Source organism: Rhinoderma darwinii, chromosome 3, assembly GCF_050947455.1.
Source record: "Rhinoderma darwinii isolate aRhiDar2 chromosome 3, aRhiDar2.hap1, whole genome shotgun sequence".
Lineage (NCBI taxonomy): Eukaryota > Metazoa > Chordata > Amphibia > Anura > Rhinodermatidae > Rhinoderma > Rhinoderma darwinii.
The window spans coordinates 71,646,870-71,667,688 of record NC_134689.1 but is presented as its reverse complement, the minus strand read 5'-3'; the positions used below and the strand labels follow the sequence as shown (position 1 = coordinate 71,667,688).

At 40.8% G+C, this 20,819-nt stretch overlaps 1 protein-coding gene across 1 annotated transcript in view; it reads right to left on the bottom strand.

Moving 5' to 3' along the window:
* DOCK2 (dedicator of cytokinesis 2) overlaps positions 1 to 20,819 on the bottom strand; it is a 963,684-nt gene that overhangs the window by 545,702 nt on the left and 397,163 nt on the right. The window contains exon 24 of the mRNA XM_075859372.1: positions 15,796 to 15,866. Within this exon, the coding sequence (XP_075715487.1) occupies positions 15,796 to 15,866 (71 nt within the window). The remainder of the gene's footprint in view (positions 1 to 15,795; positions 15,867 to 20,819) is intronic.

Here is a 20,819-nt window from a genome sequence, read left to right as displayed (position 1 = left end):
ACGTATGAACTTCTTTTACTTTCAATCGCTGCGGAAACTCTGCCCGAAAGCGCTGCCCCTTCTCTCTTTCCAGCACTGATAGAGAGAAGGGGCTGCCGATTAGTGCAGAGGAAACGGGTCCGTAAATATGGGTGGAATACTGGTGACACCGTACCCGTATTTACGGGCACGGGTTCGTAAATACTGGTGGAATACGGGTTGAATACGTGTGACAAAGGACCCGTATTTCTGCCAGCATTTACTGGAGGAAAAAAATACGTTTGTGTGTATGAGGCCTAAGGATGTTAAAAAAAAAAAATGGCATGCGGCATGGCAAGTGAAATCGGATAAAAAATGTTGTATTTTTTGTAGTAAATGGCCACATCTTGTAGGTTGCACTTTAGAAATCAACTTTGCTGTGTTTTTTTTTCTCTCATATCCTGGATAACCCCTTTAATAAGTTTCTTGCTGTATCCTGAGCAATGTGAAGTATATAGTAGAAAACAACTAAAGCATTTTGCATTCTGGGGACATCCTAAGCTTATTGGTGTATTGTAACCATCCAGACAGATTTAATTACTTTATGTCTGCATAGTTTAATTCGATTTTAGATTGTTAAATTAGATTAAATTTTTTTAATATGTTCATCATTTTAATTGTCAAGATAACATGGACTTTATTGTTTATAATTTCATAACTTTGTTTGACTCAATAGTTATTTTACTTTACTTTTTAGATTTAAAGCGACTCTCCATTCTCCCCCCTTACAAGGCTCATTTGCTTCATATATTAGTATATTTGCCTTGCTTATGTGTAGCACTACCCTGAAAATATTTTTCTCACTAATGGTTTAACTCTTTCAGGACCAAGGGTCATCGATGCCTCAGTGACAAGCCCCATTTTTTCAAATCTGACGTGTCATTTTATGTGGTAATAACTCTGGAATGCTTTTGCCTATCCAAGCGATTCAGAGACTGTTTTCTCGTAACATATTGTACTTTATGTTAGTGGAAAAATTTGGTTAATAAATTCATAGCTTATTTGTGAAAAACACCAAAATTTTAAGAAAATGTGCAAAAATTATAATTTTTCTAATTTTAAATGTAATCTACTTGTAAAACAGATACTAATACCACACAAAATTGTTGCCAATTAACATCCCCCATATGTCTACTTTATATGCATCATTTTTTTAACATAATTTTATTTTTCTAGGACGTTACAAGGATTAGAACTTTAGCAGCAATTTCTCACATTTTCAAGAAAATTTCAAAAGGCTATTTTGTCAAGGACCAGTTCAGTTCTTTTTTTACAGTAATCACTGTGTGCTATAAATGACATTTTACTTTATTCTGCAGGTCGGTACGATTATGGCGATACCATATGTATATAGGTTTTTTTATGTTTTGTGGCGTTTGCGCAATAAAATCACTTTTCTATAAAATTATTTATTTTTTGTGTCACCATATTCTGAGAGACATAATTTTTTTTATTTTTCAGTCAAAAAAGCTGTGTAAGTGCTTGTTTTTTGCAGGACGGGTTGTAGTTTTTATTGGTATTATTTTGGGGTACATGCAAATTTTTGATCACTTTTTATTCTATATTTTGATGGGTGGGGTGGGGAGGGGTGATGACCAAAAAAATAGTGATGCTAGTATTGTTTTTAAAATATTTTTTGCGGTGTTCACCGTGCGGGAAACATAATATTATAGTTTTATAGTTTGGGTCGTTACGAACGTGGTGATACCAAATATGTGTACTTTTTTAACGTTTTATTTTTTTTCCTATAATAAAAGGCTTATTACAAGAAAAAAAGCATTTTTTGTTTTTGTAACTTATAACATGTTTTTACACTTTTCTAAAACATTTTTATTATTTTTTTTTTTTACTTGTTTTACTTGAAGACCTGCAGCACTGATGGCTGCTATAATACATTACACTACCTAGGTATTGTAACGTGTTATAAACTGTCAGTGTGACGTTGACAGTCACACTGACAGGAAGCCTATGAGGACCAGCTGGTCCTCATAGGCTTCCGCGAATGGCAGACCGGAGGCCGTTGTATGGCCTCCGGTTTTGCCATGCAACCAATGGCAGCACCCGCAATCGGTCCTCGGGAAAGTTTGTTGTAGCAACATGATCGGGACCTGAACCAATCAGGTCTCGGTCATGTCTCCGAGACCAGAGGCAGGGGTTGACAGCGCGATCCGGGTGTCACCGCTACTCTGAGACACCCGGATTGCGCTTTTAACACCCACTGTGAATTCACGTCGGCGCTGCACAGAGCCCAGCAAGCGCCAACGTGAATTTACTGTGGGCAGTCAGGAAGCAGTTAATAACGGTGATCATATTCTCTGTAGCCGAACCTTTTCACAGCGCTTTGCCCGCTGGAACAGCGAGCTGTATATACACGTCCTGGCAGCACGGGGTATGTGCGAAAAGGACGTGAATCTACAGATTGTCGGCATGAAAGGGTTAATAGCTGCTTGCCCTTGGTGTAGTAGAAATCAGCTCTCCATGCACTGACTTCCTTGTAAGAGTAAGTTCACACAGAGTTTTTTTACACGTTTTTTGACGCAGAAACCGTGTCGGAAAATGCGCCAAAAAACATCTGGAGATGCCTCCCATTTATTTCAAATGGAATTTTGAGGCATATTTTCTGCCTGCAAAAAACTCTGTGTGAACCCAGCCCAAACGTGTGAAAAACCTATGCTTACAGTTGCAAGAAAAGTAATTGGACACTTTGGAATTACCTGGATTTTTGCATTAATACTAATAAAATGTGGTCTGATTGTTATCTAAGTCAAACTTATAGACAAACACAATCTAACAAACTAATAACATACAAACAATTCTACTGTTCCTGTCTTTTATTGCCTACATTGAGTAAAAACTCATAGTACAGAGAGAAAAAGTAAGTGAACCTCTGTGTTAATGACTTCTCCAAGAGGTAATTGGCAAATGGATTTTCAATGAAGGAGATGAGATTAGCAGTGTTTGCTTTACAGGTGCTTTTCCCATTAAATAAAGGCACAAATCTGTTATTCTCAAGAAAGATTGGTTAGTGTGAACCATGCCTGGAGGCAAACAACTTCAAGAAGACATCATGTTATAGAGCAGGGGTAGGCAACGCATGTGACATAAACCAGTCTATCAGTTAATTAAACTCACATTTCATTGTGACCCTTGTCCTAGCCTTTCTTTGGAAAGATAATCTATCTGTGGTACATACGTGGCTACTGAACACCAGTTTTGGGGGGGCACAAAGGAGAGACTGTGGCTACTGAACACCAGCTTGGGGGGGCACCTAGGAAAGACCGTTGCTACTGAACACCAGACTGGGGGGTGCATATAGGAGGGACCATGGCTACTAAACACCAGCCCGGGGGTGCACATAGGAGAGATCGCGGCTACTGAACACCAGCCTGGGGGGTGCACATGGGAGAGACCGCAACTACTGAATACCAGTTGCACACAGGAGAGAGCGACTATAGAACACCAGTATGGGGGGGGGGTAGCTGCTCACAGGAGAGGAGCATCTACTAAACACCAACTTGTGGGGGGGGCTGCTCACAGGAGAGAGCGGCTACTGAACAGCAGCTTGTGGGGAGATGCTCACAGGAGAGAGTAGCTACTGAACACCAGCTTGTGGGGGCTGCTCACAGGAGAGAGTGGCTACTGAACAGCAGCTTGTGGGGAGCTGCTCACAGGAGAGAGTAGTTACTGAACAACATCTTGTGGGGGGCTGCTCACAGGAGAGAGCGGCTACTGAACGCCAGCTTGCAGGGAGGCTGCACATTAGAGAGCGAGCTGTCAGAGATTTATTTTCTTGGGGGGGGGGAGTGATTGCAGTGATTTATAAAATAACTTGTATGCAGCTCTTATTTTACAGGTGAATCTGTGATGGCAGCAGTGGCTATGACCAGGAAAACAGAGCGGCACCTCATTAGAGGTTTGTCAGCGCCAAACAGGAGAAAGAGCGGTGCTGCATTGTGTGCTTGCCAAGCACAAAACACAGCGCCGCCCAGTGTTCATCGCCGAGACACACAAACAGCAGAGCAGAGTGGCGCCTCATTCTATCATTCTATCTATCAGATCTGATAGTTAAAACTGAAGAGCAGCTCTGCCATCCTAAGGAAGTACCGCTCTACGCCCCCCCCCCCCCGTGTCAGCACCACAACATACACCGGACCTGGACACGGCAAGAGTGAAGTGTTTGCGAGCCAGACATCGAGGCCCCATGTGCCATCTGTGACATGGGTGCTGTAGGTTGCCAACTTAGTTATAGAACATAAGGCTGGAAAAGGCTACAAAAGCGAAAGGCTAAAGTCCAGGGTGAACATAAATCCACGGTTAGACAAATTGTCTACAAATGGAGAAAATTCAGGGATGCTGCTACTCTCCCTAGGACTGGGCAATTCTGAGGTGGGAAAGAACCCATGGGTAACAGCAAATAAATCTAGTGAATACTAGACCTAGAGAAAACGTCTGTTCATAAGTCCACTAAAATAAAAACACAATGGAAGTCATTGCTGTCCAAAAAAAAATGCTTCTGGGAAAATGTTCTATAGAGAGAAGACAAAAGTGGAAATTTTTAGCACAAATGCAAATATGTTCACATGTGGCAACTTTGTTGCGTACATTTCTGTGACTGCTCCATACATCTGAATTGGGTTTGTAAAAATCCATGCACATGATGCAGAAACAACTCTATTCACACGTATGTAAGAGATTTTAAGTCGCTAAATTTTCTGCAACAATATGCCGGGTGAGAACATACCCTAAGCCACTTAGCTTTATTAGCTATAATCTGTTGGCACTAGGGTGGGGCTTTTTTATACTATTGACACTTTACCTTAAATAATCTGTTTAATTAATTATTATTATTATTACAGTCGTCAAAATACCTCAAATGTGTACTTTTTTGTTTTAATTTAACATGTGTAACAAATTTTATTTTATACGAAATAATCCCGTTTATCGTAATTTTATTTTTGTAAACTTTTTTTTCTAATTATTGACAAAAAAAATAATGTATATCCCCATAATAGATTACTATTTTACTAATTTATTTGAAATTATGGTATTAAAGTATGCTTCTGTATGCTAATATATTATGCTTTGTGACATTAACACACTTTGTACAGTAGACTGAGTGTAAAGACAGACCTGGGATTCTTTCTAGGTCCCCAGGGATGCCTGTATAGGGTTACCCAGTTCTCTAACATGTCACCGGGAACTCTGGGAAGGGAGGAAACCCTTTCATTATGCCGTGATCAATAGTATGCCGCGGTCAAAAGGTTAAACGGCTGGGATTGGAGGTAACCTGGATCCCGACTGTTAGAGCAAGTGCTAAGCTCTTTAGTGTGGCAAGTAACACCCTTGCAGAACTTATTCTACAACGCTGTAAAAAGGCATATTGGTGGTCATTGAGGGGTTAAATGTGTTGCTAAAATGTAAATCACAGAGCATGTTGTAAACACAAAGTAAAAATTGTAAAAAATATCTGTAATTCTGGTCAACATTCCTCAATGGGCAGGTGTTATTCTCTCTGTATGACATTTCTCGAAAAATGTATGATTGACTTTAAAAAAGTGAGATTGTGAACAACTATTATTAAATCATTAATAAAAAAACACATAACGGACATGGTTTTCTCTTCAGGACATCCAGGTTCAGTGTCTACATGTGACCTGGATGTAAAAGCAGAAGGAATTCTACAACTTGTTCCTCTGAGATGCAGAAGCTTCTGCTCTAGCTAAGTATAGAGGCTTCCTTCCAAAGCTTGGGTACCTAACATTTCAGGGTACTTTTCAGACTAAGCTGTCATATGTGTGTACATGAGGAATAACACTATTTCTGGCCATTGTATGACTTATATTCTGCAATTTTTAGCAGTTTTCCCCTCTGTAGGCTTGATTTCTAATTCTCAGTTTGCTCTGAACTACTGGGCTGAGCCTAACGGCTATCATGTCTTCTTTACACTGCACACAGAGAGCAGGAGGAGAATCCTGCTATTCTATCTCTATCACATATATAAAGAAGCTGCAGCAGCAGCAGCACGGAGGAGATTATGCAGCAGTAATGAGCAGTGTAGCTGAGAATCCAGAAATTGGGTGACATAGAAATCCTACCAGCAATTCCACCAAGTCTGTGTCTTTCTCACTGTGCTCTTGCTAACTCCTCATGCTCCCCTCCCCTCTCCATAGACTTGTATGGGCAGCATCTGTGTCTCTCTCTTCTCCTGCTCCTCCTTCCCTCTCCAAAGACTTCTATTGACAAGCAGTGAAGAGTTACAACCCCACCTTCTGATATCTGTCTGGAACTAGAGACGGATTTTGCTTGATAACAGGGGATGGACAGCACATTGCAGAAAGGGAGACACCTAGTGGCACTAACTTCACATAGACTTTCCAAGGATAAAACTGGCGCAGGGCAAAAGTGGTGCCTATTTTCAAAAAGGGCTCTAGGTCTTCCCAGGGTAATTATAGACCAGTAAGCTTAACATCCATCGTGGGGAAAATGTTTGAGGGGCTATTGAGGGACTATATACAGGATTATGTGACAATAAATAGCATTATAAGTGACAGCCAGCACGGTTTTACTAAGGACAGAAGTTGTCAAACTAACCTAATCTGTTTTTATGAAGAGGTGAGCAGAAGCCTAGACAGAGGGGCCGCTGTGGATTTAGTGTTTTTGGACTTTGCAAAGGCATTTGACACTGTCCCTCATAGACGTCTAATGGGTAAATTAAGGACTATAGGTTTAGAAAATATAGTTTGTAATTGGATTGAGAATTGGCTCAAGGACCGTATCCAGAGAGTTGTGGTCAATGATTCCTACTCTGAATGGTCCCCGGTTATAAGTGGTGTACCCCAGGGTTCAGTGCTGGAACCGCTATTATTCAACTTATTTATTAATGATATAGAGGATGGGATTAATAGCACTATTTCTATTTTTGCAGATGACACCAAGCTATGTAATATAGTTCAGTCTATGGATGATGTTCATGAATTGCAAGCGGATTTAAACAAACTAAGTGTTTGGGCATCCACTTGGCAGATGAAGTTTAATGTAGATAAATGTAAAGTTATGCATCTGGGTACGAATGACCTGCATGCATCATATGTCCTAGGGGGAGCTACATTGGGGGAGTCACTTGTTGAGAAGGATCTGGGTGTACTTGTAAATCATAAACTAAATAACAGCATGCAGTGTCAATCAGCTGCTTCAAAGGCCAGCAGGATATTGTTGTGTATTAAAAGAGGCATGGACAGGGATGTAATATTACCACTTTACAAAGCATTAGTGAGGCCTCATCTAGAATATGCAGTTCAGTTCTGGGCTCCAGTTCATAGAAAGGATGCCCTGGAGTTGGAAAAAACACAAAGAAAAGCAACGAAGCTAATAAGGGGCATAGAGAATGTAAGTTATAAGGAAAGATTAAAAGAATTAAACCTATTTAGCCTTGAAAAAAGACGACTAAGGGGGGACATGATTCATTTTTATAAATATATTAATGGCACATACAAAAAATATGGTGAAATCCTGTACCATGTAATAGCCCCTCAAAAAACAAGGGGGCTCTCCCTCCGTGTGGAGAAAAAAAGGTTCAACCTGCAGAGGCGACAAGCCTTCTTTACTGTGAGAACTGTGAATCTATGGAATAGCCTACCGCAGGAGCTGGTCACAGCAGGGACAGTAGATGGCTTTAAAAAAAGGCTTAGATAATTTCCTAGAGCAAAAAAGTGTTAGCTACTATGTGTAGAAATTTTTTACTTCCCTTTTCCCGTCTCTTGGTTGAACTTGATGGACAGGTGTCTTTTTTCAGCCGTACTAACTATGTAACTATGTAACGATATGTACTATTTTAACAGTAAGCAAATTACAAAGTTAATCTATATCAGGTATACTATTAGATAGCATAAATTGTTTGAAAAGTTAATGTCCATTTAACTGTTCAACCTTGTACACAATTTACTTGTATTTAATCTATATATGTCCATAATTATGGGTAGATTAATTTCATAATACATTTTTATAGCAGTTGGATCTTCATATTTCTGATACAGTTTCATGAACACAAAGTTAAATTATATAAATCTGGTTGCCTGCCGCATATGCTAAAGTGAGCTTATAAGCGTGCTGTATACATTTATAGATTGCAGTAAGTTCCTAAACGACCGTTACTTGCAACTGCTTAGAAATAGTTAAAGAGTATGCACAATATAACAACCAAAGTTTTAATTATTGCAAAAATGCACCTAAAACTAAAAATGAAGCAATTGTGCATATAGTCTTAATGTTTTGCGTATACAGCATCTATGTAGAAAAATGTGACTCCATGGTTATAGACTATATTCCAAAGTATTCAGTGTGTAAGGTATACGTTTAATTAGATATGAAAATACACTGCCTGTCTAAACGTTTAAAAATACAATTTATTAAAGATTTAATGTCAAAAAATAGGGCACTAATTGCCAAGGATCTGAATACAGGTGTTGGCAACACAGATCATAGATGCTTTATGGAGTGTGAACGGTAGCCAACCACTGTAAAAATTAAGTTGACAGTTTGACAGTTTGAACATGATTAGCCCATCGCTACAACACGCCACAAACGTAGTAAATAAATAATAGTTTGTCTAGTTGCCACAAACAAGCAAGATTCCCAACGCGTTTCTGCGCCTCTACACACATATAGAGGAGCGTCCTCAGGGGTATAAATTGCCTTGATCTGTCTAACTACCGGTCAGCACATATTATGCCGCAGGATACCGACGTAGATTCTAACTAACTACCGCTCAGCACATGTTATGCTGCAGTATTTTTAATTCAACGGCGTGCACTAGACACTGATGACTGGTCTAAGTGCGCGCTGGAGAAACCAAAGAGCCTTATACGGCTATAGCCCCACCTACCTTGGTCGCGTCAGTTTGACCTGAACCAATCGGTGATTGAGACGTCAGTTACTGACGCCCACAGACCGGGACGGCCCCATAGTGACGGCGCGACCAATGAAAATTATGCAAACAGCATCAATGGTATCGGGGGAGCTTCAGGCGGATTATGTAAACAACGCTGCAAAACACTGAAGGAGCCAAGGTATGTGACGAATCATAAGTTTAGTTAGGAGAGTTCACAAATTTGAAGAAGTTGAAACCCGAGGAACGGGTTGTAATGCTAATGAGAGGATCGTATTATTTCTCCAAATTGGAGAGGGAACATACGTAGGAGGGAGAAATCCCCCAACCCCCCGTTGTCAATGAACCGACGATAAACCCAACAGGTTTATCTTCATTGGTGCATAAAGCACCTATGCCACTGGAAGTGGAAACACATCTGTGGAGTAGGAGCATAGCATACAGAAATTGTAAACAACTACTATAGAAGAGGTAATGGTAAACGTAATACCTAAAAAGTGACCAAGATAATCATGTACATTTGGTTTTAAAGAGCTAAAGGAAAACATATAGCCAGCTTTAACCCCTTAGTGACCAGACTATTTTAGGCCTTAACCCCTTAAGGACGCAGTCTAGTTTTGGCCCTGAGGTTCAGAGCTCATTTGTCAAATCTAACATGTCTCATATATTCGATATATTCAGTGTTTATTTGGGGAAAATAGCAAAATTTAGAGAAAATGTTGAAAAAACAGCATTTTCAGACAGATACTGATACCACACAAAATAGTTACTAGTTCACATTCCAATATGTCTACTATATGTTGGCATCATTTTTTTTAAACATAATTTTTTTTTTCTAGGACGTTACAAGGCTTAGAACATAAGCAGCAATTTCTCCTATTTTGAAGAAAATTTCAAAAGCCTCTTTAGGTACCAGTTCAGTTTTGAAGTGGCTTTGAGCGCCTTCTGTATTAGAAATCTCCATAAAACACCCCATTTTAAAAACGAGACCCCTCAAAGTATTCAAAACAAAATTTAGAACGTTTCTTAACCCTTTCACACTGTTTCACAGGAATTTAAAGCAAAGTAGAGATGAAATTTACAAAATTATTTTTTGTATCAGAAAATCCTATTTGTTAAATTTTTTTCTGTAAAAGAGAAGGTTTTAGGGTATTTTCACACGCTTAGCAAAATAGGTCTGAAAATACGGAGCTGTTTTCAAGCGAAAACAGCTCCTGATTTTCAGACGTTTTTGTAACAACTCGCGTTTTTCGCACCGTATTTTACGGACGTTATTGGAGCTGTTTTTCAATGGAGTCAATGAAAAACGGCTACAAAAACGTCCCAAGAAGTGTCCTGCACTTCTTTTTCGTGGGTGTCTTTTTACGCGTCATATTTTGACAGCGACGCGTAAAATTACACCTCGTGGGAACAGAACACCGTAAAAACCATTGCAAGCAATGGGCAGATGTTTGTAGGTGTAATGGAGCCGTTTTTTCAGGCTTAATTTAAGGCGTAAAACGCCTGAATTACGTCTGAAACCACTGCGTGTGAACATACCCTTTCCAGAAATCCCCCATTTAATATGTATTACCCAGATTCTGCAGTTTTTAAAAATATCGCACATGTGACACTAGTGTGATAATGAACTGAAGCACGGGCTTCAGAAGCAAAGGAGCACCTAGAGGATTTTGAGGACTCCTTTTTATTAGGCAAAATGTCTGGTTTGAAGAGGTCTTGTGGTGCAAAAACAGTGGAAACACCCAAAAGTGACCACATTTGGCAAACTACACCCCTCAAACAACTTATCGAGGGGTAAAGTGAGCATTTAGACCCCACAGTTTTTTTTTGCTGCATTTTGTGGAATTAGGCTGTGCAATTGAAAATCTAATTTTTACAAGGAATAAAGGAGAAAAAGCACACCAACATTTGTAAAACAATTTCTCCTGATTACGGCAATACCGCATATGTAGTCATAAACTGCTGGTTGGACAAACGGCAGGACTCAGAAAGGAAGAAGAGCATGTAGATTTTGCTGGATTGGTTTCTATGCGCCATGGCATTTGCAGAGCTTCTGAGCTACCAGTACAGGGGAAACCCCTTAAAAGTGACCCCATTTTGGAAACTAGACCCCTTAAGGAATTAATTGTTGTTTTCATGGGGTGCATGCGACTTTTTGATCAGTTTTTATTCTTTTTTTTATGAGGTATAGTGACTAAAAAAACAGCAATTCTACTATTGTTTTCTATTCCTTTTTTTTACAGCGTTCACCGTGACCTATAAATGACATTCACTTTATTCTGTGGGGCGATACGATTACGACGATACCATATATTTATTGTTTTTTTTATGTCTTATGGCGTTTGCACAATAAAATACTTTTTGTAAAAAATAATGAATTTGTGTTACCTTATTCTAAGAGCCATAACTTTTTTGTTTTTCCTTCAAGAAAGCCATGTGAGGACTTGTTTTTTGCGTAACAAACTGTAGTTTCGATTAGTGTCATTTTTAAGTTCATGCAATTTTTTTTATCTCCTTTTATTCCATTTTTTGGAATTGAAGTGATCAAAAAATTGTGATTTTGGTGTGGTTTATTATTATTTTTTTTTATGATGTTCACCGCACGGGATAAATAATGAAATCCTTTTGTAGTTCAGGCCGTTACAGACGTGACGATACCAATTATGTATAGTTTATTTATTTATTTTTAAATAATAATAAAGGACCGATAAAGGAAAAAGTGGGATTTTTACTTTTAAACTTTTATTTTTTTATTTTTACACAACTTTTTTACTTTTTATTTTGTCCCACTAGGGGACTTAAATACATGCGTAGTACAGTCTATTAGTGCTGTCAACTACTCTCTGACATCAAGCATAGTGGGTCAGGATCCACTAGACTTCCGTAGATGGCATAGCCGGAGGCAATTCTTAGGCCTCCGGTTGCCATTGCAACCATCGGCGCCCGCTATCATGTAGTGGGACGTCGATGGTGGTTTAACCCCTAAGAAGCCGTGATCGCTATTGAACGCAACTTGTAAGGGGTTAATCAGCTGGGACACCGCGACCGGTCCCAGCTGAAGGGAGACAGCAGTTGTCCCAGCTCCTTTATGTGGCGGGAGAATGTCCGAAATCGCGAAATGAACGATGCAGTTATCATGACCTAATAGTACGAAGGAGCGGGAAGGGGTTAATGACCAAGCTATTTTTTGCGTTTTTCAATCGTCTTAATCAAAGAGCTATAACTTTTTTATTTTTGCGTCAACATAGCTGTATAAGGTCTTGTTTATTGTGGGACATGTATTTTTTAATAGCATCATTTTGGGGTACATATAATTTACTGATTAACTTTTATTAACTTTTTTTAGGGGGAAATAGAGTTACCCAGCAATTTCGTCTCACTTTTTTGAGTTCTAAACTTACGCAGTTTATTGTGGGGTATAAATCCCACAATAACTTTATTCAGTTTGTTGTTATGATTGAACAATACCAAATTAATATAGTTTTCTTATGTTTTACTACTTTTACACAGCAAAAACACTTAGTTTCAGAGCCATAACTTTTTTCTTTTTTCGGCCGATGCAGTTGTATGAGGGTTTTTCTTTTGCAGGACAACTTGTTGTTTTCATTGGTACTATTTTGGAGTAGATGCGACATTTTGATCACTTTTATCACTTTTTGTTAAGGCAGGATTCACAGAAAGCAGCAATTTTTGCTTTGTTTTTTATTTTATTTTTACGGCGTTCACTATGCGGGTTAAATAATATGATAACTTATAGCTGGGGTCGTTACGGACGTGGCAATATCAAATATGCGTAACTTTTAGACTTTGTTTTTAATAATAAGCCCTTATTCACACGACAGGGTTTCCCGGCCGTGTGACGGCCTTTCAAAAAATGGCCGTCACATGGCTGGAGTAGGAACAATAGACCCCTAATGGGGCTATTCACACGACCAATTTTTTTGACGGCCCGGGAAACCTGGCCGTCAAAAAATGAGACATGCCCTATTTTCGGCTGTTCTCCCGGCCGCCCGGCTCCCATAGAAGTCTATGGGGCCGGGTAATACACGGCCATCACTTGAATGTGCTCCAAGTGACGGCCGTGTCTTCCGTCGCTCACTCTCTCTCCTTCTCCTCCTCACAGTGCGAAGTGCATGTGAGGAGGAGGACGAGGAGGGTATATCTTTTGCTCCCTGTAGGAGCTTCGGCAATGCTGTGGCCAGGGATTGGGGATTCCGCTCCAGCAGAAATCCCTGACTTCACTGTGTCCATATATGGACACAGTGAAGTCAGGGATTTCTGAAGCAGAATCCCCGGCGATGTGGCCGGGGATTGTGCTCAAGGAGAAGTCCCTGGCTTCACTGTCCATATATGGATACAGTGACGTCAGGCACTTCTGAAGCGGAATCCCTGACCCTGTGGCCGGTGTCTCCGCTCCAGGGGAAGTCCCTGACTTCACTGTCTTCATGTATGGTGCTGTGTAAAATACCTGCAGGGGGCTGTGTGCCACTACCTACAGGGGGCTGTGTGCCACTACCTACAGGGGGATGTGCCACTACCTACAGGGGGCTGTGTGCCACTACCTACAGGGGGCTGTTTGGCACTACCTACCGGGGGCTGTGTGGCATTACAGGGGGCTGTGTGGCATTACCTACAGGGGGCTGTGTGGCCTTACCTACAGGGAGCTGTGTGGCACTACCTACAGGGGGCTGTGTGGAACTACCTACAGGGGGGCTGTGGCAGTATCTACAGAGGGCAGTGTGTGGCATTATCTACAGAGAGAAGTGTGTGGCAAAAATGTACAAATGAAATTCATCCGATTTTAAAACGGACAGGGAAAAAAAACGGGTGCAAAATGGGTCAAAATCGGCCGTTAAAAAAGGCAACACGGCCCGGAACAGAATCGGAACGGCTGCAAAACGGATGCAAACCGGCCGGGAAAAAGGCTCAAAAAGGCCGATTTTATCGGCCGACACTCGGACCCTGTCATGTGAGTAAGGCCTCATTGCATCCGGTTTGCATCCATTCCGACTCCGTTCCGGTCCGTGTTGCCGTTTTTACCGGCTGATTTGGACCCGATTTGCATTCGATTTCTTCCCTGACCATTTTTTAATCGGATGAATTTCATTTGTCAATTGTTTTTTTGAGTCAACCCACTATAAACACACCCAGTAAGGTCACATGATTGCCAGTCAACCTTATTATTACTTATTATTACTAATAATGTTCATTCTTTTACTTCATTAGTTTTCAACATTCTTTTGTATGTCCCCCTGGACAGAGCGCTTGATGTCTCTGTCCATATCTGGATAGGGACATCAGGGGCAACTCCTGAAGTGGGATTTCCATGTGGCCGGTGATTCCACTTCAGGAGTTTCCCCTGAAGTCACTGTCCATATATGGACATCAAGCGCTCTGTCCAGGAGCGGAATCCCCGAACACACGGGGATTCCGCTCCTTCAGGGAGCTAAAGTGGGGCTAGCACATAGAGCAGGGACGAAGCTACAGCAGTAGCAGCCGCAGCAGCTGCTAGCGGCGCCATCGGCCATGGTAGGTGTCGCCACTAGCAGCCGCTATGGCTGCTATAGCTGTAGCGACACCTGAAGAAGCGCCAGGGCGGAAAGGGGAAAGGAGGCTGATTAACCGGGCCAGGGAGATTTGGGAAGGGAGCCATCACAGCGCCCCCTTCCACCTGCTGTATACCCCAGCCCTGCCACACAGTACCCCTGCATATAGCAGAGCAGGGACCTCGCTACAGCAGTACCCCCAAAGTGTTACCTCCAGCATACAGCGCTTCTTCTGAATGGGATACACTCCTCCTCCTCACATGCACTCTGCGCTGTGAGGAGGAGGAGAGAGTGCGCGAGCGACGGTAGACCCGGCCATCACTCGGGACACATTCCGGCGATGGCCGTGTATTACCCGGCCCAATAGACTTCTATGGGAGCCGGGCGGCCGGGTACCCGGCCGAAAATAGGGCATGTCCCATTTTTTGACGGCCGGTTTTCCCGGCCCGTCAAAAGATCGGTCGTGTGAATAGCCCCATTAGGGGTCTATTGTTCCTAATGCAGCTGGGTAACGGCCGATTTATGAACGGCCGTCACCCGGCCGGGAAACCCTGTCGTGTGAATTCCGCCTAAAGCCTTAATGTAAGGGGAAAAACTGGGTTTTTCATTATTTTTTTTTCACTCAATTTTTTTAAATTAACTTTATTAAAACTTTTTTACCAGTCCCACTAGGGGACTTCACTATGCGATCCTCCGATCGCTTTTATAATACACTGTAACACTTTTATATTGCAGTGTATTAGTGCCTCTCTGTGTAAAATGGACAGGCATCTGCTAGGCCATGCCTCTGTCATGGCCTAGCAAGCATAATTACTGGCAGACCTGCCATACAAACCACCGACATCCTGCGATTTTATCGCAGGATGCCGGTGGGGTGAGAGCGGGAGCTTCCTCCCTCTTTTTAAAACCACTCAGATGCGGCGATCGCTACTCAGCGCCGCATCTGAGGGGTTAAACTGGCGAGATCGATACTGATATCGATCTCATCCGTTCGAGCAGGGCTGATTTAACAGCTCCTTGCTCATTTATTCCGATGCAGTGCCGTAAAAGGCGCATTGGAATAAAGCCTATTAGTGGCTGCCGTGAAAAGGCGTATTGGCGGTCACTAATGGGTTAATAGTACTAACAAGATCAGGACCAGGTTCCGCCATGCTACCCATCTATCAACTGCTAGTTTGGTTGTGAAGATAACTATATTTTAATTCTACTAATTAATTATTATCTATATTGGCAAATTATATCTGAAAGATTACACAGCAAAGAAGTACCAGTCGGATAAACTAGCAAGTGCCTTTTACAACTGACTTCTATGACATTGACAGTAAATAAGATTTATTTATTAGTTACCTAAGCAGTCTGGCATCAAACACTGTCTCCACATCTTGTAGAACTGCAGGTAGATATTTCAGAGCGGCAACCTGAAAACACAATAAATCAACACAATGATATTAGCAATTTTATGTTCTCCTGCTGGTCTCCTTTATAACATATTGACATGAAGTAGTGCCAGGAAACTCAATAACAAATAACGCTATTATGTATGTATGAATCAGCAACTTACGCATATATCATAAATGTTTGATAACATCCTATTGATGACTCCTTAAAACAAATAACTAGTTCAGCTTTTTATTATTTAGTGCTAAGACGATTTTCAAGAATTGGCATTTTTTAATGCTAACATTCATTTTTGTACACAAAATGTTCTGTAGTGATATTAACCCCTTGCCGCCGCAGCCATTTTAAGATTTAAAATGTTAGTTTCGTTGTTTTTTGGGTTTAATTTTTACTACTTATACTGTGTGCTAAAAAACTGCATGTTAACTTTATTCTGCAAGTCAATATGACTACGGTAATACTAAATACCAGTTTGTCACGATATTTTGAGACCCATAACGCTTTTATTTTTTCGTTGGTTGAGCACTGTGAGGGTTTTTTTTCTTTTGTCGGATGAGTGGTAGATTCTATTGGAGCCATTTTGGGGTACATGCAACTTTTCGATCACTTTTTATTCCATTTTTTGTGGGAGACGAAGTGACCAAAAAAACAGAAATTCTGGTCTTTTTATTTTTTTAATTTTTTTAAGGAGTTCATTGTAATGGGTAAAATAATGTTATATTATAATAGTTTAGACATTTATGGAGGTGGCGATACCAATTATGTTAATTTTTCATTACTTTAAGGGAAAAAATGCGAAAAGATTTTTTTTTAACCAATGTGTCCTTCCTTACCTTACCACTTATCTCAACATATGCTGAGATGTGTGGCGCGAGATGATAAGCTTTTTTCTCTTTCAGGAAATGTCTATTCTCTACAGCATGTGTTTACGTGGCCATCCATTGTGTAGCGTCCATGGCCGCGGGCCGTCGGGTTCACTCACCTCCCGACGCCCACAGCCATGGATCCGTGAGCGCTGGTCCCCGTCTCCCTCCTAGGAGATGCCAGCGCTCACTTCCGCTCCGTTCGGCTGTGTCCCGTAGGGTGCGCGCGCAAGCTCGCGCCCGGCCATAAAGGGCCAGCGCGGGCAAATAGGAAATCGTCATCATCGTCAACTGCCACGATTTCCTGGTCTATAAGAAGGCCCCTTGCCTGAGCGTTGTTAGTTTTCCCAGTCTGTCTTTCAAATGGTCCCTTAGTGTTTCCTGTTCCAATTGTTACCCGTGCTGTGCCTTAGTATCGAGTCATCTGCCACATACGGAGGAATCCGCCACGTCCTGTGTCAACTGCCACGTCCGGAGGAATCCGCCACGTCCTGTGTCATCTGCCACGTCCGGAGGAATCCGCCACGTCCTGTGCCATCTGCCACGTCCGGAGGAATCCACCACGTCCTGTATCTTCTGCCTTGCCCGGAGGAGTCCACCACGTCTGGCGCAACTTGCAGCTCCTGTGTCATCCGCCATGTTTGGCGCCATCTGCTGCACCCATCTCATCTGTGCCAGAGCTAAGGCCACCATCTGGACTAGTCAGGTACCCTTGTGCGGGACATTGTATTTCTGGGGTGTCCTGTTGTTTGGCCAGCTGCCTCCCCGCTGCAGCGGTACGGCCTAGTAGGTCCACTAACCCGCTCCGTGACACATTGCTTGCTATTTGTTGTTATCTTTTCAGTTAGCCATTAAAAGGTATCAACTACTGAGGACTCTCAAATTTTACCTTTCCTTATTGATGAATCATTTAATTTCAGACAAAAAATTTGGAATGAAAAATAAAATACAAAATATATTAAAAACTAGAAATTAATTAGTGCTAAAAATAGTGTATATTTATTTTTTATTTTTTTATATATTTTCTATACTTAAGTTTGATTTATTTTATGTGTTTTTATGTCTGTTTTATGAATGATCGTTCCAAATGTTGCAAACTGACTGCTTGGCATTAAAGGGATTGTTTTAGCAAAGAAATTGGTGGTATATGCCATCAATGTCTGATTGATGAGTGTCAGACCACTGTAACCAGGGCTGCTCAGATGGAAGTGGCAGCGGCGTTAGGAAAACACTGATCCATTTAGTCTCATGACAGCTCTGATCATCTGTCTTCGAAAGTCACAAGGTTGGCTTGGTATAGTAAATGGTTAACCATGCGGACGACCATAAAAAGCAGAGCAATTAGTCGCCAGGAGACAAAGTGGAATGGCGCTTTCCTAGCTCCGCTGGCCATTTGTTCTAGCAATCGTGGGGGTTACTTACTTCAGACCCATGGCAATTAGATATTGGTGGCATATACTAGTGTGCTATGCCACAAATGTCTATGCTGAGACAAATCCTATAACAAAATCAAGCCAAGGCTAAAAAGGAGGTTTCGATAACTATGGTAGTACATGATGTTTGGAAATTAAATGCAACTTTATCATCATTTACAGAAAACACAAGATTAAAACGAATAATTAAAAGATTTAAAAAAACGAATTTAAATTGTAGAACTTTAGACAATTAAACTTGAATTAAACAAAGCACATTACACAATCCACAGAATGTAAATATAATGCAGGTGTATTTATTCCATCACCAGTGTACAGTCCTCTCATTGTACAGACAGATGAGCTTTTGAGCATTTTGGCTTTACATTCCTTATAACCAGCCACTAGGAGCAATAATAGACGCAATGATCGTGGTGATATACAGTATATAGTAAGATATGCAGATGCTGGAAGTGCTAGCAGAAGACTTAGATGTTTACCATAAACATCAAATGAAATACGTTTACAATAAAAACATGAACATGTTTTTTTTTTTGCTAGAGATCTTTGGGATTTCCAGGTTTAGGCTTTGTTCACATCTTTGTCGGGCTTCTTCTTCATGGGTTCCTTTAGACCTGACCATCACGGCAACCCATGAACGGAAACCAAATGGAAACCATAGTTTTCCATTTGCATTACCATTGATTTCAATGGTAATGCTTCCTTTCAAATGGTTTCCTGTTTGTTCCAAAAGGTTTGTTTTTTGGCTTAATCAATAGCGTAGTCGACTGTGCTATTGTTTCCGCCGAATAACGGAAACCTTATGGAATGGAGACAAACGGAGACCATTTGCAACGGAAACATTACCATTGAAATCAATGGTAATGCAAACGGAAAGCTATGGTTTCCGTTTGGTTTTCGTTCATGGGTTCCGCTGGCGGAAAGGTCTTACGGAACCCATGAAAGGAAGCCCGACGCAGATGTGAACAAAGTCTTAGTGTCTACATATGTCCTCGATGTAAAAGCGAAAGGAATTATAAAACTTGTTTCTCTGTGATGCAGAAGCCTCTGCTCCCACGAAGCATAGAGCCTTCCTTCCGAACCTTTAGTTGTCCTACCTTGAATATATATTTGTTTTTTAATCTAAATACATCCAAAATTCTGTGCTGATTAATTTCACAATACACATTTATAGCAGCTGAAGCTTCATTTTATTAAGCTCCAAATTCCATGCATAGACATAGAGTAAGAAAAAAAAAATGGTTGCCTGCGCCACCACTAAAGTGAGATTATAAGCTTACCGCATACATTTATATATTGCAGTAAATTCCTAAGCTACCTCTAGTGGCGGTAGGAGCAGCTAAAGGGCATGCACACCTTTGCAACCAAAAGTTTGTTGTAATGCATTAATTCTTCTAAAATGAAAAATGAAGCAACTGTGAAATAGTCTTGATAAAAAAAAATCCCCTTCCGTTTTTGGTATACGGCTCCTATGCAGAACAATATGTCCCCAGACTACAAAAATACTGTTTAGTCTGATCCTTCAGTCATGTGTTACTTCCTGCCATCTGTTTCCTACAACTTCATTAGAATTAACTAGTCATTATACTGAAATGCTTGGTACAGTATATTGTATTGTGTACTATAGTCTATACATCTCTGTTGCACCAGTCAGAAACACATTTCATAAAGTGAGCTGGAATGCTCCATTTTGGTTGAGAAAATCCTTTCATCATTCAGACAGTAAATGATATGTTTCCTTGGACAATATTTCACTCTGTTTTGGAGATTACAGCCATTTTTCTTATAACATATCTGCAGTTGTCATTTCCTTCGCTTATGTCACACGGTGATTATAACAAAAAAGTTTCTAAAAAATGGTTGAAGAAAAGGACGTATTATGTTGAAGTAGTCAAGAATACTGTTATGGGTCAGCAATTGCTTTCAATTCTTTGCAAGCATAGTTTTGTAGCCATACAAGTCAAACAAAAATGAAAACCTGCGCAGTTTACAGAATAAAATATCACTAAAAATAACATGGATCCAGGGAATAGCTCTCACTCAAATAGCTTCAGTTTTTGGCAAAAGCCAGTTCTCAAAACTACTATACAGACGTGAAGAATACAGGAAACAATTGTCAAATTTCGTAATACATCCCTGAATGGGAGCATTCTGGAGAACCCTGCTGTCCTCTACTAGGCCTCAGCTAAAGCCTGAGTTGCGCATGACAATTGAGAAGCGCCGTCATGAGCCACTTGGGCGTCAACATAGGGAATACTACAACTGTCAACTACATCACACAACGACAGCGTGATAACTGAACCATGAGGAACCCAGGAGAGTGTAGGAAATAATCCAACTGCTGGCGACCATAGATATAATTATTTTCTACCTCCCCAACTAGACTGATCTTGTTATAATGCCTCCCATTGATTTTAATGGGAGGTCAAAGGCACAACCGCGGCAAGACATTTTTTAGTGCTGATTTCAAAACGGTTTCGGAGTAAAAAACAGCGGCAAAAACAAAATCTGTGATCTGGGCCTTAATTTGATCAGTTTTTATTCTATTTTTTTATGAGGTGTGGTGACTAAAAAACAGCAATTCTACTATTGTTTTCTATTCCTTTTTTTTTTTTTACAGTGTTCACCGTGAGCTATAAATGACATATTCACTTTATTCTGCGGGGCGATACGATTA